General features: G+C 38.2%; 1 protein-coding gene across 6 annotated transcripts in view; it reads right to left on the minus strand.

Annotated features, from left to right (window-relative positions):
* The window catches only part of SBF2 (SET binding factor 2), a 553,544-nt gene that overhangs the window by 145,767 nt on the left and 387,610 nt on the right, over positions 1-20,167 (minus strand). For all 6 annotated transcript variants that reach the window (XM_073347556.1, XM_073347555.1, XM_073347560.1 and 3 more), the window contains exon 17: positions 539-607. In XM_073347556.1, the coding sequence (XP_073203657.1) occupies positions 539-607 (69 nt within the window). The remainder of the gene's footprint in view (positions 1-538; positions 608-20,167) is intronic.

Raw genomic sequence — 20,167 nt, forward strand, 5'->3', positions numbered from 1 at the left:
TTCCCCCTCATTCTGGGCCTGATGCACAGCCCTCTAACGTTCACTGAAAGACACTCATTGACTTCAGTGGGCTTTGGCAGAAGGCTTCCTACCTTTTAGGTTTTCTCCTGTCATCACTTCCATCCTTTTAGTGATCTAAATCAGCGGTTCTCAAACTTATTGCACCGCGACCCCCTTCTGACAACGAAAATTACGACATGACCCCAGGATGGGGGAACAAAGCCTGAGCCTGCCCAAGTCCCACTGCCCTCAGGCGGGGGGGCCAAAGGCTTCAGCTCCGGGCAGGGGGGACCTATAACCTGAGCCCAGCTGCCCAGTGCTGGAGCTGAAGCCTGAGCTCTGCCGTCCAGAGCTGAAGTCCTCAGGCTTGGGCCCCGGGCCCCAATAAGTCTAATGCCAGCCCTGGCAATCCCATTAAAACGGGGTCCCAACCCACTTTGGGGTCCTGACCCACAGTTTGAGAACTGTTGATCTAAATAAATGTAAACACGTATAAGAAAACAGTAATCAACTTAAACTAAAACCAGTAAAAACTTACTCTGTAGAATGCAGTTGTCAGGGGCAGTAATGCTGCAGCAATGCTGTACTCTTCTGAAGTTGAACAATCCTTCAAGAAAAACATACACAGAAAATAAGCAAAGTCATGATGACTAGCTGACAGCATGAACCACATTTATACATAATAGGCAGATTGACCTTTTCCTTTTTGCTGGGGATGGGCGTTTTTGTTATATGTCCCTTTCTGCCCTTATTGTTCCAACAGTGGTACCTTAACCTCCAGTCATAAGGGTGAGCCAATTCTACTCCATATATCAGCAATAAGAATGTGCTCTTAGAGATGGGTAGTCCACACACCCCTTTCTTAGGGGTTGAGGATCATTCTTGTTGCACACCCCAGAGTAATAACAAGGCCATTAACTGACTTGAAGCAAAGTTGCTAGGTTGTTGCCAATGCTGAGTCTAAGGCACAGTAGCATTAAGTTTCAACAACAACAAAAGTGTGGTAATAATAACTGCAAACATACAGAAAAGTCATTTCTATGAACTTTTGGTTTCAACTTTATTTTATACAATCATTTTGAAATTTTACTTTGTATAAATACAGTAAATAGGTGCATGTAACGTACTTTAATTCAAAACTTACACAAGGAAACAACAAGTACATTGTTCATAATCACTTTTATGGAAGGAAAGTATGAATCATTATAGAGGAGGTTATTACTAGTCCATTGTAATTTAAGTATTTTTCACACAGTTGATGAAATGTTATTTCAAGAAACCACTATTTAAGCAGGCATTCATTTAACATGCTGGGACTGATTCTCATCTCACATCTATTTTATGCCAATATAATTCCACTAGCTTCAGTGGAGTTACATCTGATATACATCAGCATGAGAGATAAGAATAAGCCCCATTATATTTAAATCTATGACATTCAATTAACTATCATCATGGTGAGTCAAATGATAAATACTGAAGTACATTTACCAAAAACAAACTATACAAAAGAAAAATAGTAGCTGTAATTCTTCAAGATGAGCTTCTGTATATTCACATGTCCTGATGCCTTGATCTCATAAGTGGTCATATACAGAGGCTATGTGAAGAACAGCTTAAATTCTGAATTATGAATAGATAAAATTAGAAAAGAAGCTTCAAAGACACTTTATTTGAGAGAAGCTTAAAACTATCGCAAAGATAGTTCACAGAATAATCAGAGTTAAGAACATAAGAACGGCCATACTGGGTCAGACCAAAGGTCCATCTAGCCCAGTAACCTGTCTTCCAACAGTGGCCAATGCCAGGTGCCCCAGAGGGAATGAACAGAACAGGTAATCATCAACTGATCCATCCCGTCACCCATTCCCGGCTTCTGGCAAACAGAAACTAGGGACACCATCCCTGCCCATCCTGGCTAATAGCCATTGATTGACCTATCCTCCATGAACTTATCTAGTTTGGTTTTTTAACCCTGTTATAGTCTTGGCCTTCACAACATCCTCTGACAAAGAGTTCCATAAGTTGATTGTGCGTTGTGTGAAAAAATCCGTCCTTTTGTTTGTTTGAAACCTGCTGCCTATTAATTTGGTGACCCCTAGTTCTTGTGTTACGAGAAGGAGTAAATAACAGTTCCTTCTTTACTTCCTCCACACCAGTAATGATTTTATAGACCTCTATCATATACCCCCTTAGTCATCTCTTTTTCAAGCTGAAAAGTCCCAGGCTTATTAATCTCTCCTCACATGGAAGCCGTTCCATATCCCTAATAATTTTTGTTGCCCTTTTCTGAACCTTTTCCAATTCCAATATATCTTTTTTGAGATGGGGCGAGCACATCTGCATGCGGTATTCAAGATGTGGGAATACCATGGATTTCTACAGAGGTAATATGATATTTTCTGTCATAGTTAATTGTATTTGGTGGGGAAGAAATTTAAAGATTTTTGTTTTGTAATGGAGTTTGGGTTTGTTACCACTAAGTTGTGGCAGAAAATGAAGACAATCCATACAGATTGCATATTGTATTAATGACTGAACTGCATATTGTATTAATGGGGGAACATCATCTTTCACATGACAAGATCTTAGAAGATGAATGACACCACTGCAATGAATAGGGGCGAAGGTGGGAAGAAAGGTTTTTATAACTAAGTATCAAATCTAACTCTCTTTACTTACAAATGCCAACAAAGTGAAAGACAGACACTTATGAGAGTAAGGTGAGCAGAATTTGTTTCAACCTCCAAAACCTCTTAATGTTCAGTAGAAATTTGCTATGAAATAGCAGTATTGCCAAATTTCTGCTCAATAGATTAGAAAAGGTAGGCAATTCTACTGCAGCCTTCTGCGTGTGGAATGTCCACAAAACACTTTTAATGAATAGAGCCTTCTGGTACAGAATATGATGCAAAGTCTTAACTCTTTCACTACCCATACGCCGGTGAACTGAAAAGGTCAGTAATCCTATTTTGTATAATACAATTAAATTAAATTGAAGCTCCTTATGTGAAACAATATAAGTGGACCTTATTCTGAACCCACTGAAGTGAATGGCAAAACTCATGTTGACTTTAATGTGAGCAAGACTGGGAACCAAGCTCTTTCATTAGCTGTAATTTTTAAGATATGCAAAAATTGACTTTAACCTATATGAAATGATTATCTCCATGATTTTTCCAAAAGCTTTGAAATGGCCTATTTTAAAAGAGGAAAAAACCCACTAACTGTTTATAGTCTGAGAATGCTTAATTTAACAGTGAAATGTGTCACTCAGATCTTTCAAAATAAGGATAAAGAAAGAGATGTCACGCCAAAGTAAATGAAGCAGTGAGTGGACTGAAGAAAATAATGATCTTGTTGTGGAAATCATTTAAGGGAAACTAGAATTGATAGGTAGCTTAAGGTTTAAAAACAAACTACTTGACTTTTTAAGATTTTTTTAAAATAATTAACAAACAACAATCAGTGAAAACATAATGTGAAAGCAGTCCACGACGCCCTATCCAAAGAAATCTGTTTCTGAAAGGCCTCTCTCTCTCTCTTTTTTTTTTTAAATTTTAAATGGACTGGATATTTTTCATTGGTCCTTGTTGCCAAGGTTGGAGAAACATGATAATGCAACTTTCTATAAGACAAATACCCAGTTATATACTGGATAATGAGTGGCATAAACATAACTTCCATTAGCACTATCTTTCTCAACTCCTGTTTCATGCTGACCATTACGGTTGAGAACCTTCAATTCAACCCAAAGATCTGAGATCTGCTTATCTATTATTAATCTTTGATAAATTACCTGAATCCAAAATTATCTGGACTGTTCCTCTGCCAAGATTTTTATTTATACCTTCATCCTGACACATTTCCTACCTTACAATTTTCTCTCAAATCAAACTTTTTGCAATTTAATCTGTACTACTAAATGTCGAATTTCAACTCTTCATCTGTACCTACAACTAGGAAAGCATTCTCCTCATTCTAGTAATCCTAACTTCATTGTGACTGCTCATGTGAATTGTTATGCAATTTATTGTAATACTTGATGCACTCACATCAACAGAGGACCACTGGACACTGTTAAAGGGCCTTATCTTGCAGTTCTTTCTCACATAAGAAGTCATAATTTAGTCAATGGGCCTATTAGTGTTAAGAACCACAGGACTGGATCCAAAGTTGATAGACCAAAAATCTAATCTTCAGGTAGTTTTTTCCAGTTGTTTGAAAAGTCCATGTGATTTTTAATACTTTTTTCATAACAAGTACTTCAGTGCTCTTTTCTCAATTCAAGTAGCCCAGTCATCCTGAGTAACACATCAATGTACACACAGTCATGAAAAAAACAAAATTTGACCAAAGATTTAAGAGACAGATTTTAAAGGTGGTGTATAAATGGATGCACACTTGTAAGCCTACATTTATGCAAGGTTACCCCAGTTGTACTTGTAAATGAACTTTTAGTTGTCTAGACCTGTGCCTTGTCTGAACGTGAATGTGCCAACTGTGCATGGAAATACGTGCGTGTAAAACTGCATTCTGCACACGCATCTCATACCAGTTGAGAAGGTGATCATTATAGACTGAAAAAAAAATGATGATGAAAAGCATGATAGATACTCTGATGATATCTTTCATTACTGTGATATGTGTCTGAGAATACTACGTAGTTTGTAAAATTATACACGAGTCCCACTCTTCCAGTGTCTAGACATAACGGAGTTCAGAAGGGAAAGTCTGGCATGCCTTTCATTCTCAAACTGTGAATTATTTGCTATTATGTTGTTGCCCATATCTATAACCTTACTTTATAAGAATGTTTTGTGGTTTGACACACATATTCATGTGATGGTATGTGTATACAATACATGTCACATTTTTAACATTTTCAATATTTTCAATTTAAGTTAGTAAGATGACTCTATATTTAAAGTGAGACTATACATTATTTAAAAATTCTCAATGCTTTACAAAGAAATACTTATTTTCCTTTTGTATATTTTATGGATGTGTGTCTAGATGCAAAATGATCTATGCTGATTGTTTCAAGTTGTCCATTTAATCTTTTGGCTCAAATTATTTCGTTGGAGTTTTGGCTTTTACCCAAAACATACACAAAAATATCTTTCTAAAACTGAGCAATCTTAGAATCCTCACCTAGAGAGCATTCAGTATTCCAAGAGCTAACATATGTCTAAAAGATATATATCACCACAGCACAGACAACATATGGTGCTTTATTTTTGCATTTTTACTTACAAATATGCAATTCCCCACATTTGGTATGTCAGCAGTTCTCTCTACACTTCTAATGTAGTGGTATAATCGATATATATTGTCCAGCATGTGATGAAAGCATTAGACAATACAAGTAAAATGATCCCATTCCAGGACAAATTTCTCCCCAAAATACCTTCCTAATACTGATGCTCGAAGTACAGTAAAATCCATTAACTATTCATTTGCTTTGTCTGAGCACACTAAAATACCACAATTAATGGAGATTATATGTAGAAATCTTAAACACTCTTAATTACCTACATGCAGGTACTGTAAATGTCACATAACTACTGGTACTGTATGAAATGAATTCAGATTTGTGAAGGCCAGACCATCACTATATAAGGGGTTGATACAAATTCCTGATGAGATATTGCAAAGCAATGAAATTGCTATCTTAATTTACATAGAATGAAGATGAGTGACATGGGGAATCAAGAATTATTCCTAGCACACAAATAGCCTTTCTATAAATAATGACAATTGATAATGAGATACCAACTCTTGTAGAAAACTGGTTTGATTCCATGCCCTGTTCAGTAAGGACTAAAAATTCACTTTGTGGACCAGACATTTCTGAAGCTGCATCTTGACAGGAGGTTAGACTAGATGACCCTTCTGGTCCCTTCTAACCCTATGATTCTATGAAGTAAACCGAAAATTCAATGGCAGCTTCAAGTATTTATTGAATAAAATATGAAAATACTTAATAAAATCAGCACTGTATTCTTCCATTTACTTCTTTTGATATTAAATTTAAATGTATTTTATGCTACCCTCAGATTTTCAATGTACAGTAAATTTTTGTATTGACACTATCTGTTTTGTAGAATTCACAGAAGCAAATTGGAGGTTTTGGCAACTTGCTGTAGGCAGCTGGAGCTTCTGAATCTGGAAGAAGGCAGGAGGCTGTTTTGGCTTTTGGAACCTAGTGGAAATTTTAGGCTTTTGGCGCTGGGATGGGGAGGCATCTCTTCTTTCCCTCACCCTTATAGTCAGGGTCAGAGTTGACCTGCATTTTTGGGAGGCTTCAACGGCTACTTCCTCACTTCATCAACCATTGACAACAACCTGCTATCCTCCTCCTATTCTCAGTGGAGAACAGCTAATGAACATCCACATGAAGGAAGGAGTTCCTGCTTGAATTCAGGGGAAATACACACACTGATTCAGCAAATCCCTTAAACCTGTGAATAATCCTACTGACTTCAACAGGATAACTCATATTCTTAAGTGTTTTCCAGAACTGGAGCCATAGTAAGCAACAGTAAACTCTTAGGGATGCCAGTTCCCTCTCAGTCACATGACCTATAAAACTTGGGAGGGATATCTTCCACTGAGAAGCAATATTCCTGTCCTCTTGAAAATTCACTACTTCTATGAAGTTTCTCATTATCTAGCCATCTTAAAATGTGTTGTGTTTTTAATAAAATAGGAAAATCTACACCACACTGAGATTTTCTATCACTGAAGGCAATTTTTGTCTTGTATAACTATAAACTGTATCTACGTTAGACTGTAAGCACTTTGAACAGGAACTGTGTTTTCTACATTCCGTACAGAGCTGAGCACGATTTTGCTCAAAGTTCTGAAACATTTTAAATAAATGCCATTAGCTGCAGTCTATTGTACATTGTTATATAATAAACATAACATAGACCATATAAAGTCACACACTAATGAGCTACATACCAGTTGTTGATATATGGTAAAATGTGTGTGCATAATGGTACAGTGTATACACCTATACAATATACTGATACAGATCCTGCCATGTGCTGATCACCTCCTGTGATGTAATGAGTGCCTTGAATATCTATTTTAATGAATGCCAAGAGCGTGCAGCACCTTGCAGGATTAGGCCCTTAATGCATAAAGAAAGGAAAATGCATGTAAGATTAAAGTGAGCTATGTTTATCAAAGGAGTGAGGAAAGAACTGATAACTCATCATAAGTAGTGAAACTACAAGCGATGATGACGTATATTTCTGCAACACTGACTAAACATTAAGGCTGAAATCGTGGTCCTAATCAAGTAAATGGCAAAACTCCCCTCAATGACTTCAGTGAAGCCAGGATTTCTCCCTATATTGTCGTTACATTTTATAATGTTTAGCTTCTTATTGGTTTACAGCATTTATACTGTTTGTACAGTTTATATTATGGGATTACTTTATATTGTTCAACCCAAATTACTACAGTATTTTCTATCTTTTCTTCGTCTAAAGCAATAACAGAGCTCATTAGGGTGGATTAGAAAGACGGCTTTATTTTATGAACTGATTCTGTGTTACTAGAAAACAATGGGACTACAACTTTATTGATAAGTAATTTAGAAAGTATATTTAGGAAAATATTTCAAAACCGATTAACTCTTTTTAATATTCCAAATTTTAAAAATATATTTTGCACCTACTATTATGAGATTGGTTGAATATAGTTTCTATGTTCATTGGCACAGAAAGTGTTAATGTCACGTAGCTACAAGTCAGTATTCTTGATTTGTAAACAAGAGGAAACATCATCTTTTATACAACAAGCAAATAAGTGTAAGATGTAATTTAATTAAATCAAGCAATGAATGTACATAAAACAGCCAACATTGTTACCTAAGAAAAAAGCACTGCAGATTTACCCTTTTCTTAATTATATAAATTAGAAACTCTTCTAGTCACCCTACAAAAATATCTCTTATCCTCCTACAATATGAAATATTTATAAGATTTAATTATTTTAATTATAGACAGTCATGTTATCTATTTTACATGAAGCAATGCATCTAATGGATTGTATAATCTAAAATAGAAATACTTGAGCACACATTCAAGGCTATGATTCATACGTTCCCCAGAGTTAAAAATAGATTTAACATAAAATAATTTTATGAGATATTAACAGTCATATAATATCTGTTATATGATCTATTTGGATGCTGCCTCTAATTAAATGAAAAAGTATATGTTCCTATGTGGAATTTTATTATAAGAACCTTTTAAGACACTTAAAGACAGGTTTTTAACCCTATAGATAACCTAATCTGCTATCCTCCTTTAATGACTGTCAAAAGAGGTATTAAACACTTGTTATTCCTATAACAAAAGCCATATAATATAATGAATATATATATTCAAAATACAGCATGGAATCTAATTTTTCTTAAATTACAATGAAATCCTAAGCCCCATTGAAATCACCAGCAAAACTCAAACTAATTTCAATGTGGACATGGTTTTCAGCCATTACGTCTTTTAGGGAAAGCTAATTTCATGGTTACTTAATTTATAACCATCAAATACAGATAGGTTTCACTTATGAAGTCAGTACCAGACTCTGTGTTCCTCTGCTCCACAATGGGGTGAGGAAGAAGGAATTCTTCCTCTAGGCTGTCATAGTGTTTACATCCATTCCACTGAGGCTGCCTGGACATATTACCTCTGTGAGGCATAGAGGAAGACAATGACTGAAGGATCCACACAGAGAACCTGTGCCCTCACCTCTCCAACTACAGGACTATCAGAGTGGTTGTGAAGCCTCCAAGGAGCTATCTTTTCTCTCTGCTGTGGGGAAAATTGCCCTGAGTTGTTCTTAAAATCTTTGAATGTGGATGTGATATACACCCTTTTACACGGGTAGATTTTTTTCTAAAAAAGTTTAACACAATTCAAGGTTGTTTTTCATATAACAAATGTATAATTACTTTATAATATCTGTATGCAGCACTCTGTGTGTGTATTGCAATTTACCTGGGAAACAGAATGCTTTTGTTGTAGATGGGGCAGAAGGAAGACATGATGCAGGGATAGAATGTATCACACAATGGAGAAGAGGCAAAGATACACAAAATAAAGTTGCTTGATTTTGCACAATAAACACCACAAGCCTGATCATGCAAAAATGCATCTACCTATCTTTACTAATGTGCTTCAATATTTGCATATATTTGCTTAAGTGAAATATGCATATTTGGCATTGTTTGCCATTTGTACTTCATGTATGACATTAAACCCCAGATCTCTGGTAATACTGGCAAGGCAGTTTTTCCCCACTATGGAAACTACTACTTCTGCCTGAAATCTCTCCCCAATTTATCTGGTGTAACCACATGTGGCCCAAGCCCTGTAGGTGCAAACTCCCCACCCCAAAATGTCTTATACTTTATGGAAAGTTTATGAAGAGAAAGTTTACTGAGGGAGGGTGCAATTCACCAACTCATATCCCCACAAGTCCCCTTGAACATTTTGTAGTTATGCCTACTCAGGTGATACATACCTCTAACTAGTGTTCTGGGCAGGACGGAGCTCCAGTTACCTTCAGTAACAAAAAGTGAAGAGGTTACAGTCTATTATTACCTCTTGTGAGATTGACCACTGGCTGGAAAGATGCTATGGGCTCAAGCTGCAGCTGTGTGTGCTCAGTACAATGCAAGGCAAGGGGCAAAGGCGGCTGCCTGTGTGACTCCCTGATCTTATGGATGATTCAATGCAAATTAGACCAACCTCACCTCTGCCCTGAGATACACTAGGTGCAACACCCACAAGGGACATTACACTATCCTGGGATCACTGGAACAAAAATATGCTCCAACCATGCCCCATAATAGGCATTCTTAGGGGGAAGACACAGAGCTGTCTACCTCACCCCAGAGAAATCCCCTTAGCTGGTTGGTTAAGATGGCTTTCTGGCCCCACTACACCACTAAAGTGGTGCAAAGGGGCCACAGCTGGAAGCAAGAACGGGCCCTGTAGATCATTTCATTAGCCAACGAGAGAGCTGGTAGCTTGCAAAACAGATCTTTGGTGTGAAAGGCTGCAGAATGACATCCCCGTCTGTAGGAAGTTCTGCTAAGATTGTTTTAACTTTAGAAAATTTCTTATACTTGGCTTTACGAGGTTCTGGCCTCTCATACGTTTGTGTGGATTTATTGATGGAGAATGCAGGGGAGAGAATGTCATGGATGCAATTTTGGATGGATGCATTCAAGCACCTAATTTTTATTCAATTTTAAAAAGTTTAACCCAGCTATACTCTGGATGATGAACTAACAATGCAGAATTTTTCCGCTTGTGGTCCCACAGCTCTTCTGGTCTAGCAGCAAACAAACACTAGCAACAGTACTTTATTAGAAAGAGAGCTCTTGGGTGCCTATCTCACAATACATGCATTTTTCACAATCTAAGGTTATGATTTGTTGTTCTACCATTTTTTAATAACAAAAATATTTAGGGAACAAGGAAACAACTCCTACATGTAGAAGTAATAAATTCTTCTGTATTTTTACTGTACCCCATTATAGTTCTTTTGTAATGAGTGTAAAATTTGTTTTTAATTTTTCTGTTTAAGATGCAGATAAATACAAGAATGCCATCCCTTGTGTCTGAGCACATCTGAGTTTCTTTAACAAAAATGCCATGCATGTTTCTGAATACTGTCATGAGGCCCATGGCAATAAAGTTCAGCATACTCAGGCTGTAATCTTCTCCCAAGGAAATGGTTGGGATGCCAAGATGCCTTTTGACTTTTATTTCACAGCAGGGCTTCATTTGCAGTGACTCTGTCCAAACCTTAAACTACACCAGCTGTGATACGAAGTCCTGCACAATAATTTCTAAACTATTTGACAAATATTTTTTAAATTAAACTATGGGATACGTTACAATTCATGACAAACTAGTGATCAATAGTCATTAAACACTTAGACAAGAAGGGATATTAATTTACAAGATGTTTACATACTGCAGAGCTTGTCTAAAATTTGTGGTGCAGTAAAACATTGGTGCAATGATTGCAAAACATAAATACAAAATACTTTGTAAACCACTTTACAGCCATTCTAGTTAATTGAGTTAAGAAACAATGGAAAAAATCCCTAGAATAATGGAAGGGCTATTAAAATAGCTGCAACATTCCAGTCCAGTCCAGTTGTTATCTATTAGGGAATCAGTTCATAAATACACAATGTGTATTCTAATATCCCGTTGCTGTGCGGCAGCATCTCTGTTCCCAACATCTCGAAGAATTTACTAACTTTCAAAAGCATGAAGTGTATAACACATTGTAATTCCCTGAATAATTTATATTTCATTGCTTTTCTCTCAGTGAAATGGACCTTAATTTCCTACTAATATTTCACACACTTAAATTTTTCTGTATTTGTATAGCACATCATAGTTGTCACTAGAATTTCCTATTTTTTTTGTTTTTAAGAAAACTTGTCTCAGGGTCTTACTTTACACTATATTTCAAATATCATTATCAGCTTATATTCTGGTTAACTGAAAAGTTTGTTCTTCACTTTTTCAAAAGATGTTTTTTAAATGGTAGGATGGAGCAATTTTATATTTAAATATCAGTATTTGGCATTTATATGAAATGAAACTCATCAAAAGATTCTGGGCCTGATCCTGCAATCCCTGCTTACGCCCTAACTGACTTTTCAAAAGTGTCTGCTTTCCACAAAAAAGTCAATTTTTTGTTGAAAAACTGAACACCTGAAAGAATTCCACCCCCCCTCTGGTTTTTAGCCAAAAAAAAAAAAAAGAAAAAAATTTGATTTAAAAATGCTGCCATTGTGCCTCATGCCCACTGACTCCTCCATGAGAAGACTGGGGAATGGTGCAACTACACAGTGGTCAGGTGCCCAGTTTTCAACCTGAAAGTCCAGTTGAAAAGGGGACCCGACAGTTTCTGGTCACATCTACTGACCAGACACCCAATGTCTGGTTACTGCGGGGGAGACAGGGAGGTGTCAGGTCATCATCTGTGCCAGCCCCTACTCAGCTGGGGCCACTTCCTACCTGTGTTGGGCGGCTGTGGCTCCCCACCCAGGATCCGCAGACGAGTGCCTCCTGACCCGGGCACGGGGGCAGGAGGAGAAAAGCAGCAAGCGAAGGGGGGAGGGTGGCAGAGGAGTGGATGGGAGGGGGGCCTCAGGGGAATGGGCAGGCAAGGGGGGGGCCTCAGGGGGAAGAGGCAGCGCAGGGGAGGTTCCGGCACTCCTGCTGGAGTGTCTGGTTTTTAAATATTACCAAGTTGGCAACCCTACTATCCACAACCCCATGAGGCTTTGTGGGCAGCATTTCCAAATCAAAATATTTGGTTTTCAGTTGAAAGTTTTTTATTTTTCACTGAAAAAACTCTAAATTTTCTATTAAAAACCACATTTTCTGACAGTTCTACGTACATGATTATGCAAAATGTTTGAAGTTAATATTTTTTAAAGACAAGAGATTTCTGGACTCCCTGATGTGGAGTGAATGGTTTTTCACCACTGAAGCAGAGTAAGGACTGGAAAATCTGATAGTTCAATTTTTAAAATTATTTTTGTTAATTTTGGATGCATTTTCTCTCTCATTCTTAACCCCTAAGTTCTCTCCCCTTTCCATGTCTTCCATCCTCCCAAGGGCTGTATTGTAGCCCTTAATCCATTTTGTTAGATCTACCTAGTGCAGAGGAACAATTTACCCAGGGAAAAATGGAGCTTGGGAGAGGACTAACTGGCCAACATTCAATTCAGAGAAAATGAAGAATCTAGAACAGAAGAAACAACCAAAAGAAATGGTGGAGATAATGACTCATGTTCTCAGCTCTGCTATAACCACTTTTCTCTGATGTATAGCTGGCAGAGGCTATGTAGCTGGCTCCTGTGCCAGTAGTCCCTCCACCTTTAGTGCAGGAGCCATTACGGATGCATACTAGAGATAGGCTATGAAAAGAGCAGCTGCTCTGATTACATATATTCTAAGATCTAAAGGGATGGCTGTGATCCATCTAGTCTGACCTCCCGCATGACTCAGGCCAAAGAATTTCCCTGAAATAATTCCTGTTTCAACTAGAACATATCTTTTAAAAACCATCCAGTCTTGATTAGATTTATGCTGAGACTGGGCAGCACAGATCAGGGAGTCACAGCTAATATCCTGTTAGACGCAGGGCTTACCTGCAGGTGAGAATCTACTCCTATATTTGCACTCCGGATAAATGGATTTGTATGCTTTTGTCTTTAAAGCTCACATCATGATATTATTGTATTTCCAAGAGTTTCTGAATGTGACGATGCAGCAGTTGTCAAGATGCTTTTTATATGCACTTAGCAAGAAAGTTGCATCCACTGCAGCTAGTGCAGAATGAATGAGGTATCCTGCTTACTGAGTGATCTTTCACAAACAGTGCATATTAACATTTGTGAGCAGTGATCTCAACTGGTTAGCAGTTGATTTTCAGGTGACAGGGTGTTGGGTTTGACTTATACAGTAATAACCTAAGTAGTTTGGATCCAATCTACTGGGAGACAATCACTCTCTCCATGTAGCACAACAGCATCTATGATTATCAGAACTGGTGTAAATAGGGGGGACCGAGGGGGCTGACAGCTGGATGTTCTCAGTGAGAACTATTTTACTCAGAAACCTGCTTCTTGTCTTGGTTCACCAGAGTCCAAATTTGCGAATATTTAGGGCATTCTGCAAGACTCACATGCTCTCTTAGATCCAAAGACAATATTAATTGAGGATGGGTGAAGAGGATCGTGATAGAAATAATACTGCAGGGGAAGTTTTTTTATTCTGTTTTTAAGATTACTGATGCATTTGATATTTGTATTGTCTATAATGGTCAGGTGTGAGACAGGCATAAATAGTAACTTGAAATGAATATACACATACACATGTCCATGCAGCCTATGAATTAATTTAAAAAAGAGTTGCAACAGTAAAGTGGCTCATTCACAAAACCCCATTTCTGATCACCCTAAAAGACTCCTATGAATAAATTTCCCTAATACCCTCCAAAAGTCAGGTCTCTGAGAAGGTGGCATTATACCGAGCTGGAGGTGTGGTATTATCATGGATAAATGTTTTCCTTTAAGCACAGTTAAGTGAAAAGTTCATATTTATAAATAACATTAAATAAAGGCAATGATACTGATAAACAGTCAGCCTTAGAGATTTTGTCATGATGACCAGCAAAAATTTAAATTAAAATGTAAAAAGAAAAATATAAAACAAAGCTTAGAGAAACTTCAAGAATAAGACTTCCAACCCCCTAAATAATAGTTTGCATAATCACTGCTTTGTATGACTTCAGCCATGTCACATGTCTTTTCTTTAACTGAGTTTGATTCCTGCCCCCGAATAAAAGAAGAACCCTCCTCCCCGAAGCCTATTTAATTAAACAAACAGAAGGCATGGAAAAGCGATATACCCCAGAGAGAAAGAGAAGCAAATTAGAACATACAAACATTTTTCTATTTAATTCATTACTTTTACAATCATCAACTCAATACAAAGAAATGAGTCAGGGAATAAATAAAAAATGGATTCACAAAATTATAACCATTTTACAATTCCTCAACCTCATTCTGGAATCTCAGTTATGTGACGAAAAAGAATTAGTCTCTTGGGCAACCTGAAAGCAAGTACACTTATCAGTGATTACTGGTAAAATGCAAGAATGTAACAAAAATTCCCTTGATAGAAATCTCTTGCTATGGTACCAAGTGTACTCATAGTAATGCCTCAACAATATTCTTGTAACTAAGTCAAATTCCCAGTTTTCATAATTCAGAGCCTTATAGTTACTCCTTGGAATATCAAATTAATCTTGATGATAGAAGTTCACTTGGATATGCTCTCCACAGATTTCTGCCCTTACAGAAATTCAATCAGTATTAATTTTGAGCAATCCAGATCTTTGTTTCAGAAGTCAGCTTCATCATCAACACTTTTTAGAGGTCACAAAACATTATTTTATACAAGCCAGTCATATAGAAGCTGAACACTTAAACATCCAGTAAAATAGAAGTCTAGCTAGTATTTAAAAACCTGACAGGGAACAGTTTTTAGACAGACTATTTCCTTGTTCAGAATCTTCAGATTATAATTTTTAAAAACAGCACCAATTATTTTAAATTCTAAATTTATTGGGAGATGGACAAAAGATTGTGTTCAACTAGTAACATGGGTTGTAAAAACATATATATCTAGCCTAGCTGTAAATTCAAAGTTTTTGATATGTTTACCAGAATGGTGCATCTGCATACAATAGGAAAACCTAGAATTAGAATCCTTGAGCCCTATAGGTGGAGATCCCTATCAATACCAAAAACTATATTGATCTGGGATTTTCAAAGAAGCCTACTAAGACTCAATGGGAGCTGAGCACCTAGATCCTGTAAGTCTCTGAAAATTCTAGCCCGGTCAATAACTTGAAACCAGAACATCTTAGCACAAATCTATATTACCTTATAAAACAATCATTAATTTTCATATTAAGATTATCAATGCCAATACTCAAATTCCTGCTTTTTGATTCTACTGGTATCCAAATAAGTCTGAAAAATAGTTTATCAGACTCAAGTTATGATGATAAGATGTGTTACAGTCTTAACTATATACATATGTTGATACAAATATTATTCCATCATTGGTGTCCCGGGCTCTACACTCAAATTTATCTCAGGATCTGTTATATTTCTACCTCCACTAATGAAATCATATACTAAACTTTCATAGCATTTTGCTTCCTTCAAAGCCAAGATAATATATATAATACTAAATAAGGCATCCAATCATTTGTATTTTTTTATGCACATCACTCAAGTTCAGATCAACAGCATTTTATTCTGTTGCTGCAAATATTTCAATGCTGTGATCTGTTCACATTATCTTTTTACAGTAATATAGTCAAGGGCATGTATTTTCAATCTTGAAGTAGAGATCTTATTTTGAATATTCCTTTTCCTATCCCATCAGGCTGATAAAGGGCCAAAGTTCTTATTGGAAGACCATATGCGTTGAAAGATGGACTATATTACAGAAATTAATACTTCCAATAATACATATGTAGTTGCTAACTCAAAAATGTTTGCACTGAACTTGGCAAATTACTGTATATTACTTTAACATACAGGTCTTAATTTTTTTTTCCGGAAGTCATTGCCACTATTACACATACATCACCCAGAAAACAATTTTCAAGAAGCATTCCTAAAAAGTCACTAATTGCCTTTAAAAGAGGCAATTAATGATGTGGTGAACCAGATCATACACATCTTTGCTAGGTGTCAGCCAAAACCCAGCATGGCTTTAACACCACACTGGATTTCTCTGATAAATCTCTGAAAACTGGCTTCTTTCTGAATGTAGTACATGCATCCTCAATGATCTTCAATAAGCTGAGCAGAAAGATAAACTATTTGTCTGGTTTTTGTTTTATTACTGTTGATCATGGTTTCATTTTATTGGAAGCAATAATAGGACAGGGATTTGTTTACTTAAACTAGTACAACAGATAACTTCTATTTCTTTATTTTCTTCCATAAGTATACTCGTGTTATTGCATAACTAAACCACTATTTGCTCACTTCAACCAGGCACATTTGCAAATAGTGTAAAAGGAACCTAAGTTTGTTTGGAAAACCTAATGCTTGGCAACTTACTAATACACCTCTACCCCGATATAACGTGACCCGATATAACACAAATTCAGAAAAAGCGGTATGCAGTACTCTGGGGGGCGGAGCTGTGTGCTCCGGCAGATCAGTGCATCAGGCTCCGACACACTGCTCTGAGCGAAGTGTTAAGGGTGCTGGGCCAGGGCCAAGGGGTTGGATAAGGGGCAGAGGGTCTCGGGGGGCAGTCAGGGGACATGAAGCGGGGGGGGGGGGGGAGATGGTTGGATGGTTCGGAGGCTCTGGGGCAGGGCGGTCAGGGGATGGGGGCATTGGATAGGGCGTGGGAGTCCCGGGGGGCCTGTCAGGGGGCGGGGGTGTGAATAGGAGTTGGGGAAGTCAGGGGACTGGGAGCAGGGGGGTTGGGTAGGGGGTGGGGTTGTGGGGGTGATTAAGGATGGGAGGGGGGTCTCCGGTGGGGGCGGTCAGGGGACAAGGAGCGGGCGGGGGTTGGATGGGTCAGGGGTTCTGAGGGGTTAGTCAGGGGGCGAGAAGTGACTATTAATAATGGAAATGCTCAAGGCCAAAGCAAGTTCAATATAACGCGGTTTCACCTATAACATGGTAAGATTTTTTGGCTCCCGAGGACCGCATTATATCAGGGTAGAGGTGTATATCAAAGGCCACTGAAGCAAGTGGAAAAGCTAACTGTACAATAACACACTGGATGATAATAGTAATGAGTTGTACTTTACAATAGCACAACTCTCTTTGAATAGTATATAAAAATCCTGTAGCATTTGGAGAAACTCACTAAAGAGGTAAATGAAGAAATATTTATCCTTAATTAAGCAAGCTCTCTGAGTTCCAATTCTCAGTAATAGTAGGAAATTTCAGAAATGACTGTTTCTACATATGACTTATACAACAAATGCTAATTTCCCAAACATGGACAGAGACTCAACTGAATTTTGCAATGATGATCAGTTAAGCTGGTTGTCTGTCATGATAAAACTATTTGAAAAATTACAACTTAGTCCTGGCCCAGAAAGGAAAAAAAAAAAAAAAGGATTCCGGGAGGAGTGTAGACATTGTGGGCTCACGGTTTCAGCCTCACCCTTAACGAAGTTGCTGGATATCTGGTGGTCCCGGGGGCCAGTCTAATCACCAGTCTGGAGAATATGCCCTACTGCAACAGTTTCCCTGCCCAAACTCTAAGCAGGAGGAAGGAAGTGTGAAGAGAGAAGCAACAGGGGGGACAAAAGGGTAAAGAAGGGAGAGGAGCACAGTTGCTCCCAGTTAAGATCTCAAACCCCACCTATGGCCCCAAAGATGTCTCTATTGCTCCTGGCTCTATCAAAGCTACACCTTGGCTAGTAAGGTAAGGATTTTCATGTGTTACCACTAACAGTAACAGCTTCTTTCTACACATCAGACAATCCAAGACTAGCTTCTGTTAAAGTACTTAGCTTTTTATTATTTCAAAAAGCGGTTGCATACTCATCTCAAATGTTCCAGTCATGTTTTCTGTGAGTTTCCCAAACCCTAGTTTCTCTTTGGCCAAACCTTTTTCCATTGCGCTTAAATAATTTGAAAACTCTCCAATCATGCAGTTTTGATCTTATCAGGCTTAATTTGTTCATGTTCTCTTTCAGATCATGTTGCTTGAATAGACAAAGATTTTCTATCAATGACACATGAGTCAAAGGCCCTGCCAGAATTTCAAGCTATGCTATCGTTGCTAAGGACAGAATTTTTTGCTGATTGAAAAACTATGAGCTGAGGTACACACTTTCCTTTTTCTCATATCAGTTATCTACTCTTGTCTTGAGCTTTGAAAATAAACAGAGAAGCTTTGAATTTAATTAAAATTGAAAATCAGTAACTGAACCTGAAAGTCTCCAATATGTCAAGGAAACTAAATCTATAGACAAAAACAGAGCTGATTTAACCTGAACTGAATCAGGTTTAACAATATAACCCAGCTGAGTTGTGAAAACAGAGAATAAGTCAACTGCTATTGTCGCACACTGAAATTGGCACTATTAATTGGTGATCCCATCAGATAGCATGAATCATAGAATCATAGAATATCAGGGTTGGAAGGGACCCCAGAAGGTCATCTAGTCCAACCCCCTGCTCAAAGCAGGACCAATTCCCAGTTAAATCATCCCAGCCAGGGCTTTGTCAAGCCTGACCTTAAAAACCTCTAAGGAAGGAGATTCTACCACCTCCCTAGGTAACGCATTCCAGTGTTTCACCACCCTCTTAGTGAAAAAGTTTTTCCTAATATCCAATCTAAACCTCCCCCACTGCAACTTGAGACCATTACTCCTCGTTCTGTCATCTGCTACCATTGAGAACAGTCTAGAGCCATCCTCTTTGGAACCCCCTTTCAGGTAGTTGAAAGCAGCTATCAAATCCCCCCTCATTCTTCTCTTCTGCAGGCTAAACAATCCCAGCTCCCTCAGCCTCTCCTCATAACTCATGTGTTCCAGACCCCTAATCATTTTTGTTGCCCTTCGCTAGACTCTCTCCAATTTATCCACATCCTTCTTGAAGTGTGGGGCCCAAAACTGGACATAGTACTCCAGATGAGGCCTCACCAATGTCGAATAGAGGGGAACGATCACGTCCCTCGATCTGCTCGCTATGCCCCTACTTATACATCCCAAAATGCCATTGGCCTTCTTGGCAACAAGGGCACACTGCTGACTCATATCCAGCTTCTCGTCCACTGTCACCCCTAGGTCCTTTTCCGCAGAACTGCTGCCTAGCCATTCGGTCCCTAGTCTGTAGCTGTGCATTGGGTTCTTCCGTCCTAAGTGCAGGACCCTGCACTTATCCTTATTGAACCTCATCAGATTTCTTTTGGCCCAATCCTCCAATTTGTCTAGGTCCTTCTGTATCCTATCCCTCCCCTCCAGCGTATCTACCAGCTCCTCCCATTTCCTCTGAAATTTCCAGAGTGACTTGTGGGTTTTTGCATAATGCTGGTGGGTGTCAACAGCAGATTCAAACTCTGCCAGTTCACAGGAATGGCCTTCTCTGAGGCGTCTTTGTGGAAAAGCATATCCACCAAAAGCACAAAGATCTCCCCAATGCTCTCCACCTTGTTGCATCACTTCCATGTGGCTTCATATTTGACAAAAGCCAAGTGAGTTATTGATAAGTCTGACTTCTGATACAAGTGATAATCAAAATATCTCATACGGTTTAGTATGGCTAATCCTTCCTCACATGTGTAGTATGATCCTGTCATAAATATAAAGGGAAATGTTAACAACCTTCCTGTATACAGTACTATAAAATCCCTCCTGGCCAGAGGCACAATATCCTTTTATCTGTAAAGGGTTAAGAAGCTCAGGTAACCTGGCTGGCACCTGACCAAAAGGACCAATAAGGGGACAAGATACTTTCAAATCTAGGGGGGAGAAAAGGCTTTTGTCTGTCTGTTCTGTGTGCTTGCCGGAGAGAGATCAAGAAAGCAAGCAATCCAACTCC

Source organism: Lepidochelys kempii, chromosome 6, assembly GCF_965140285.1.
Source record: "Lepidochelys kempii isolate rLepKem1 chromosome 6, rLepKem1.hap1, whole genome shotgun sequence".
NCBI lineage: Eukaryota > Metazoa > Chordata > Testudines > Cheloniidae > Lepidochelys > Lepidochelys kempii.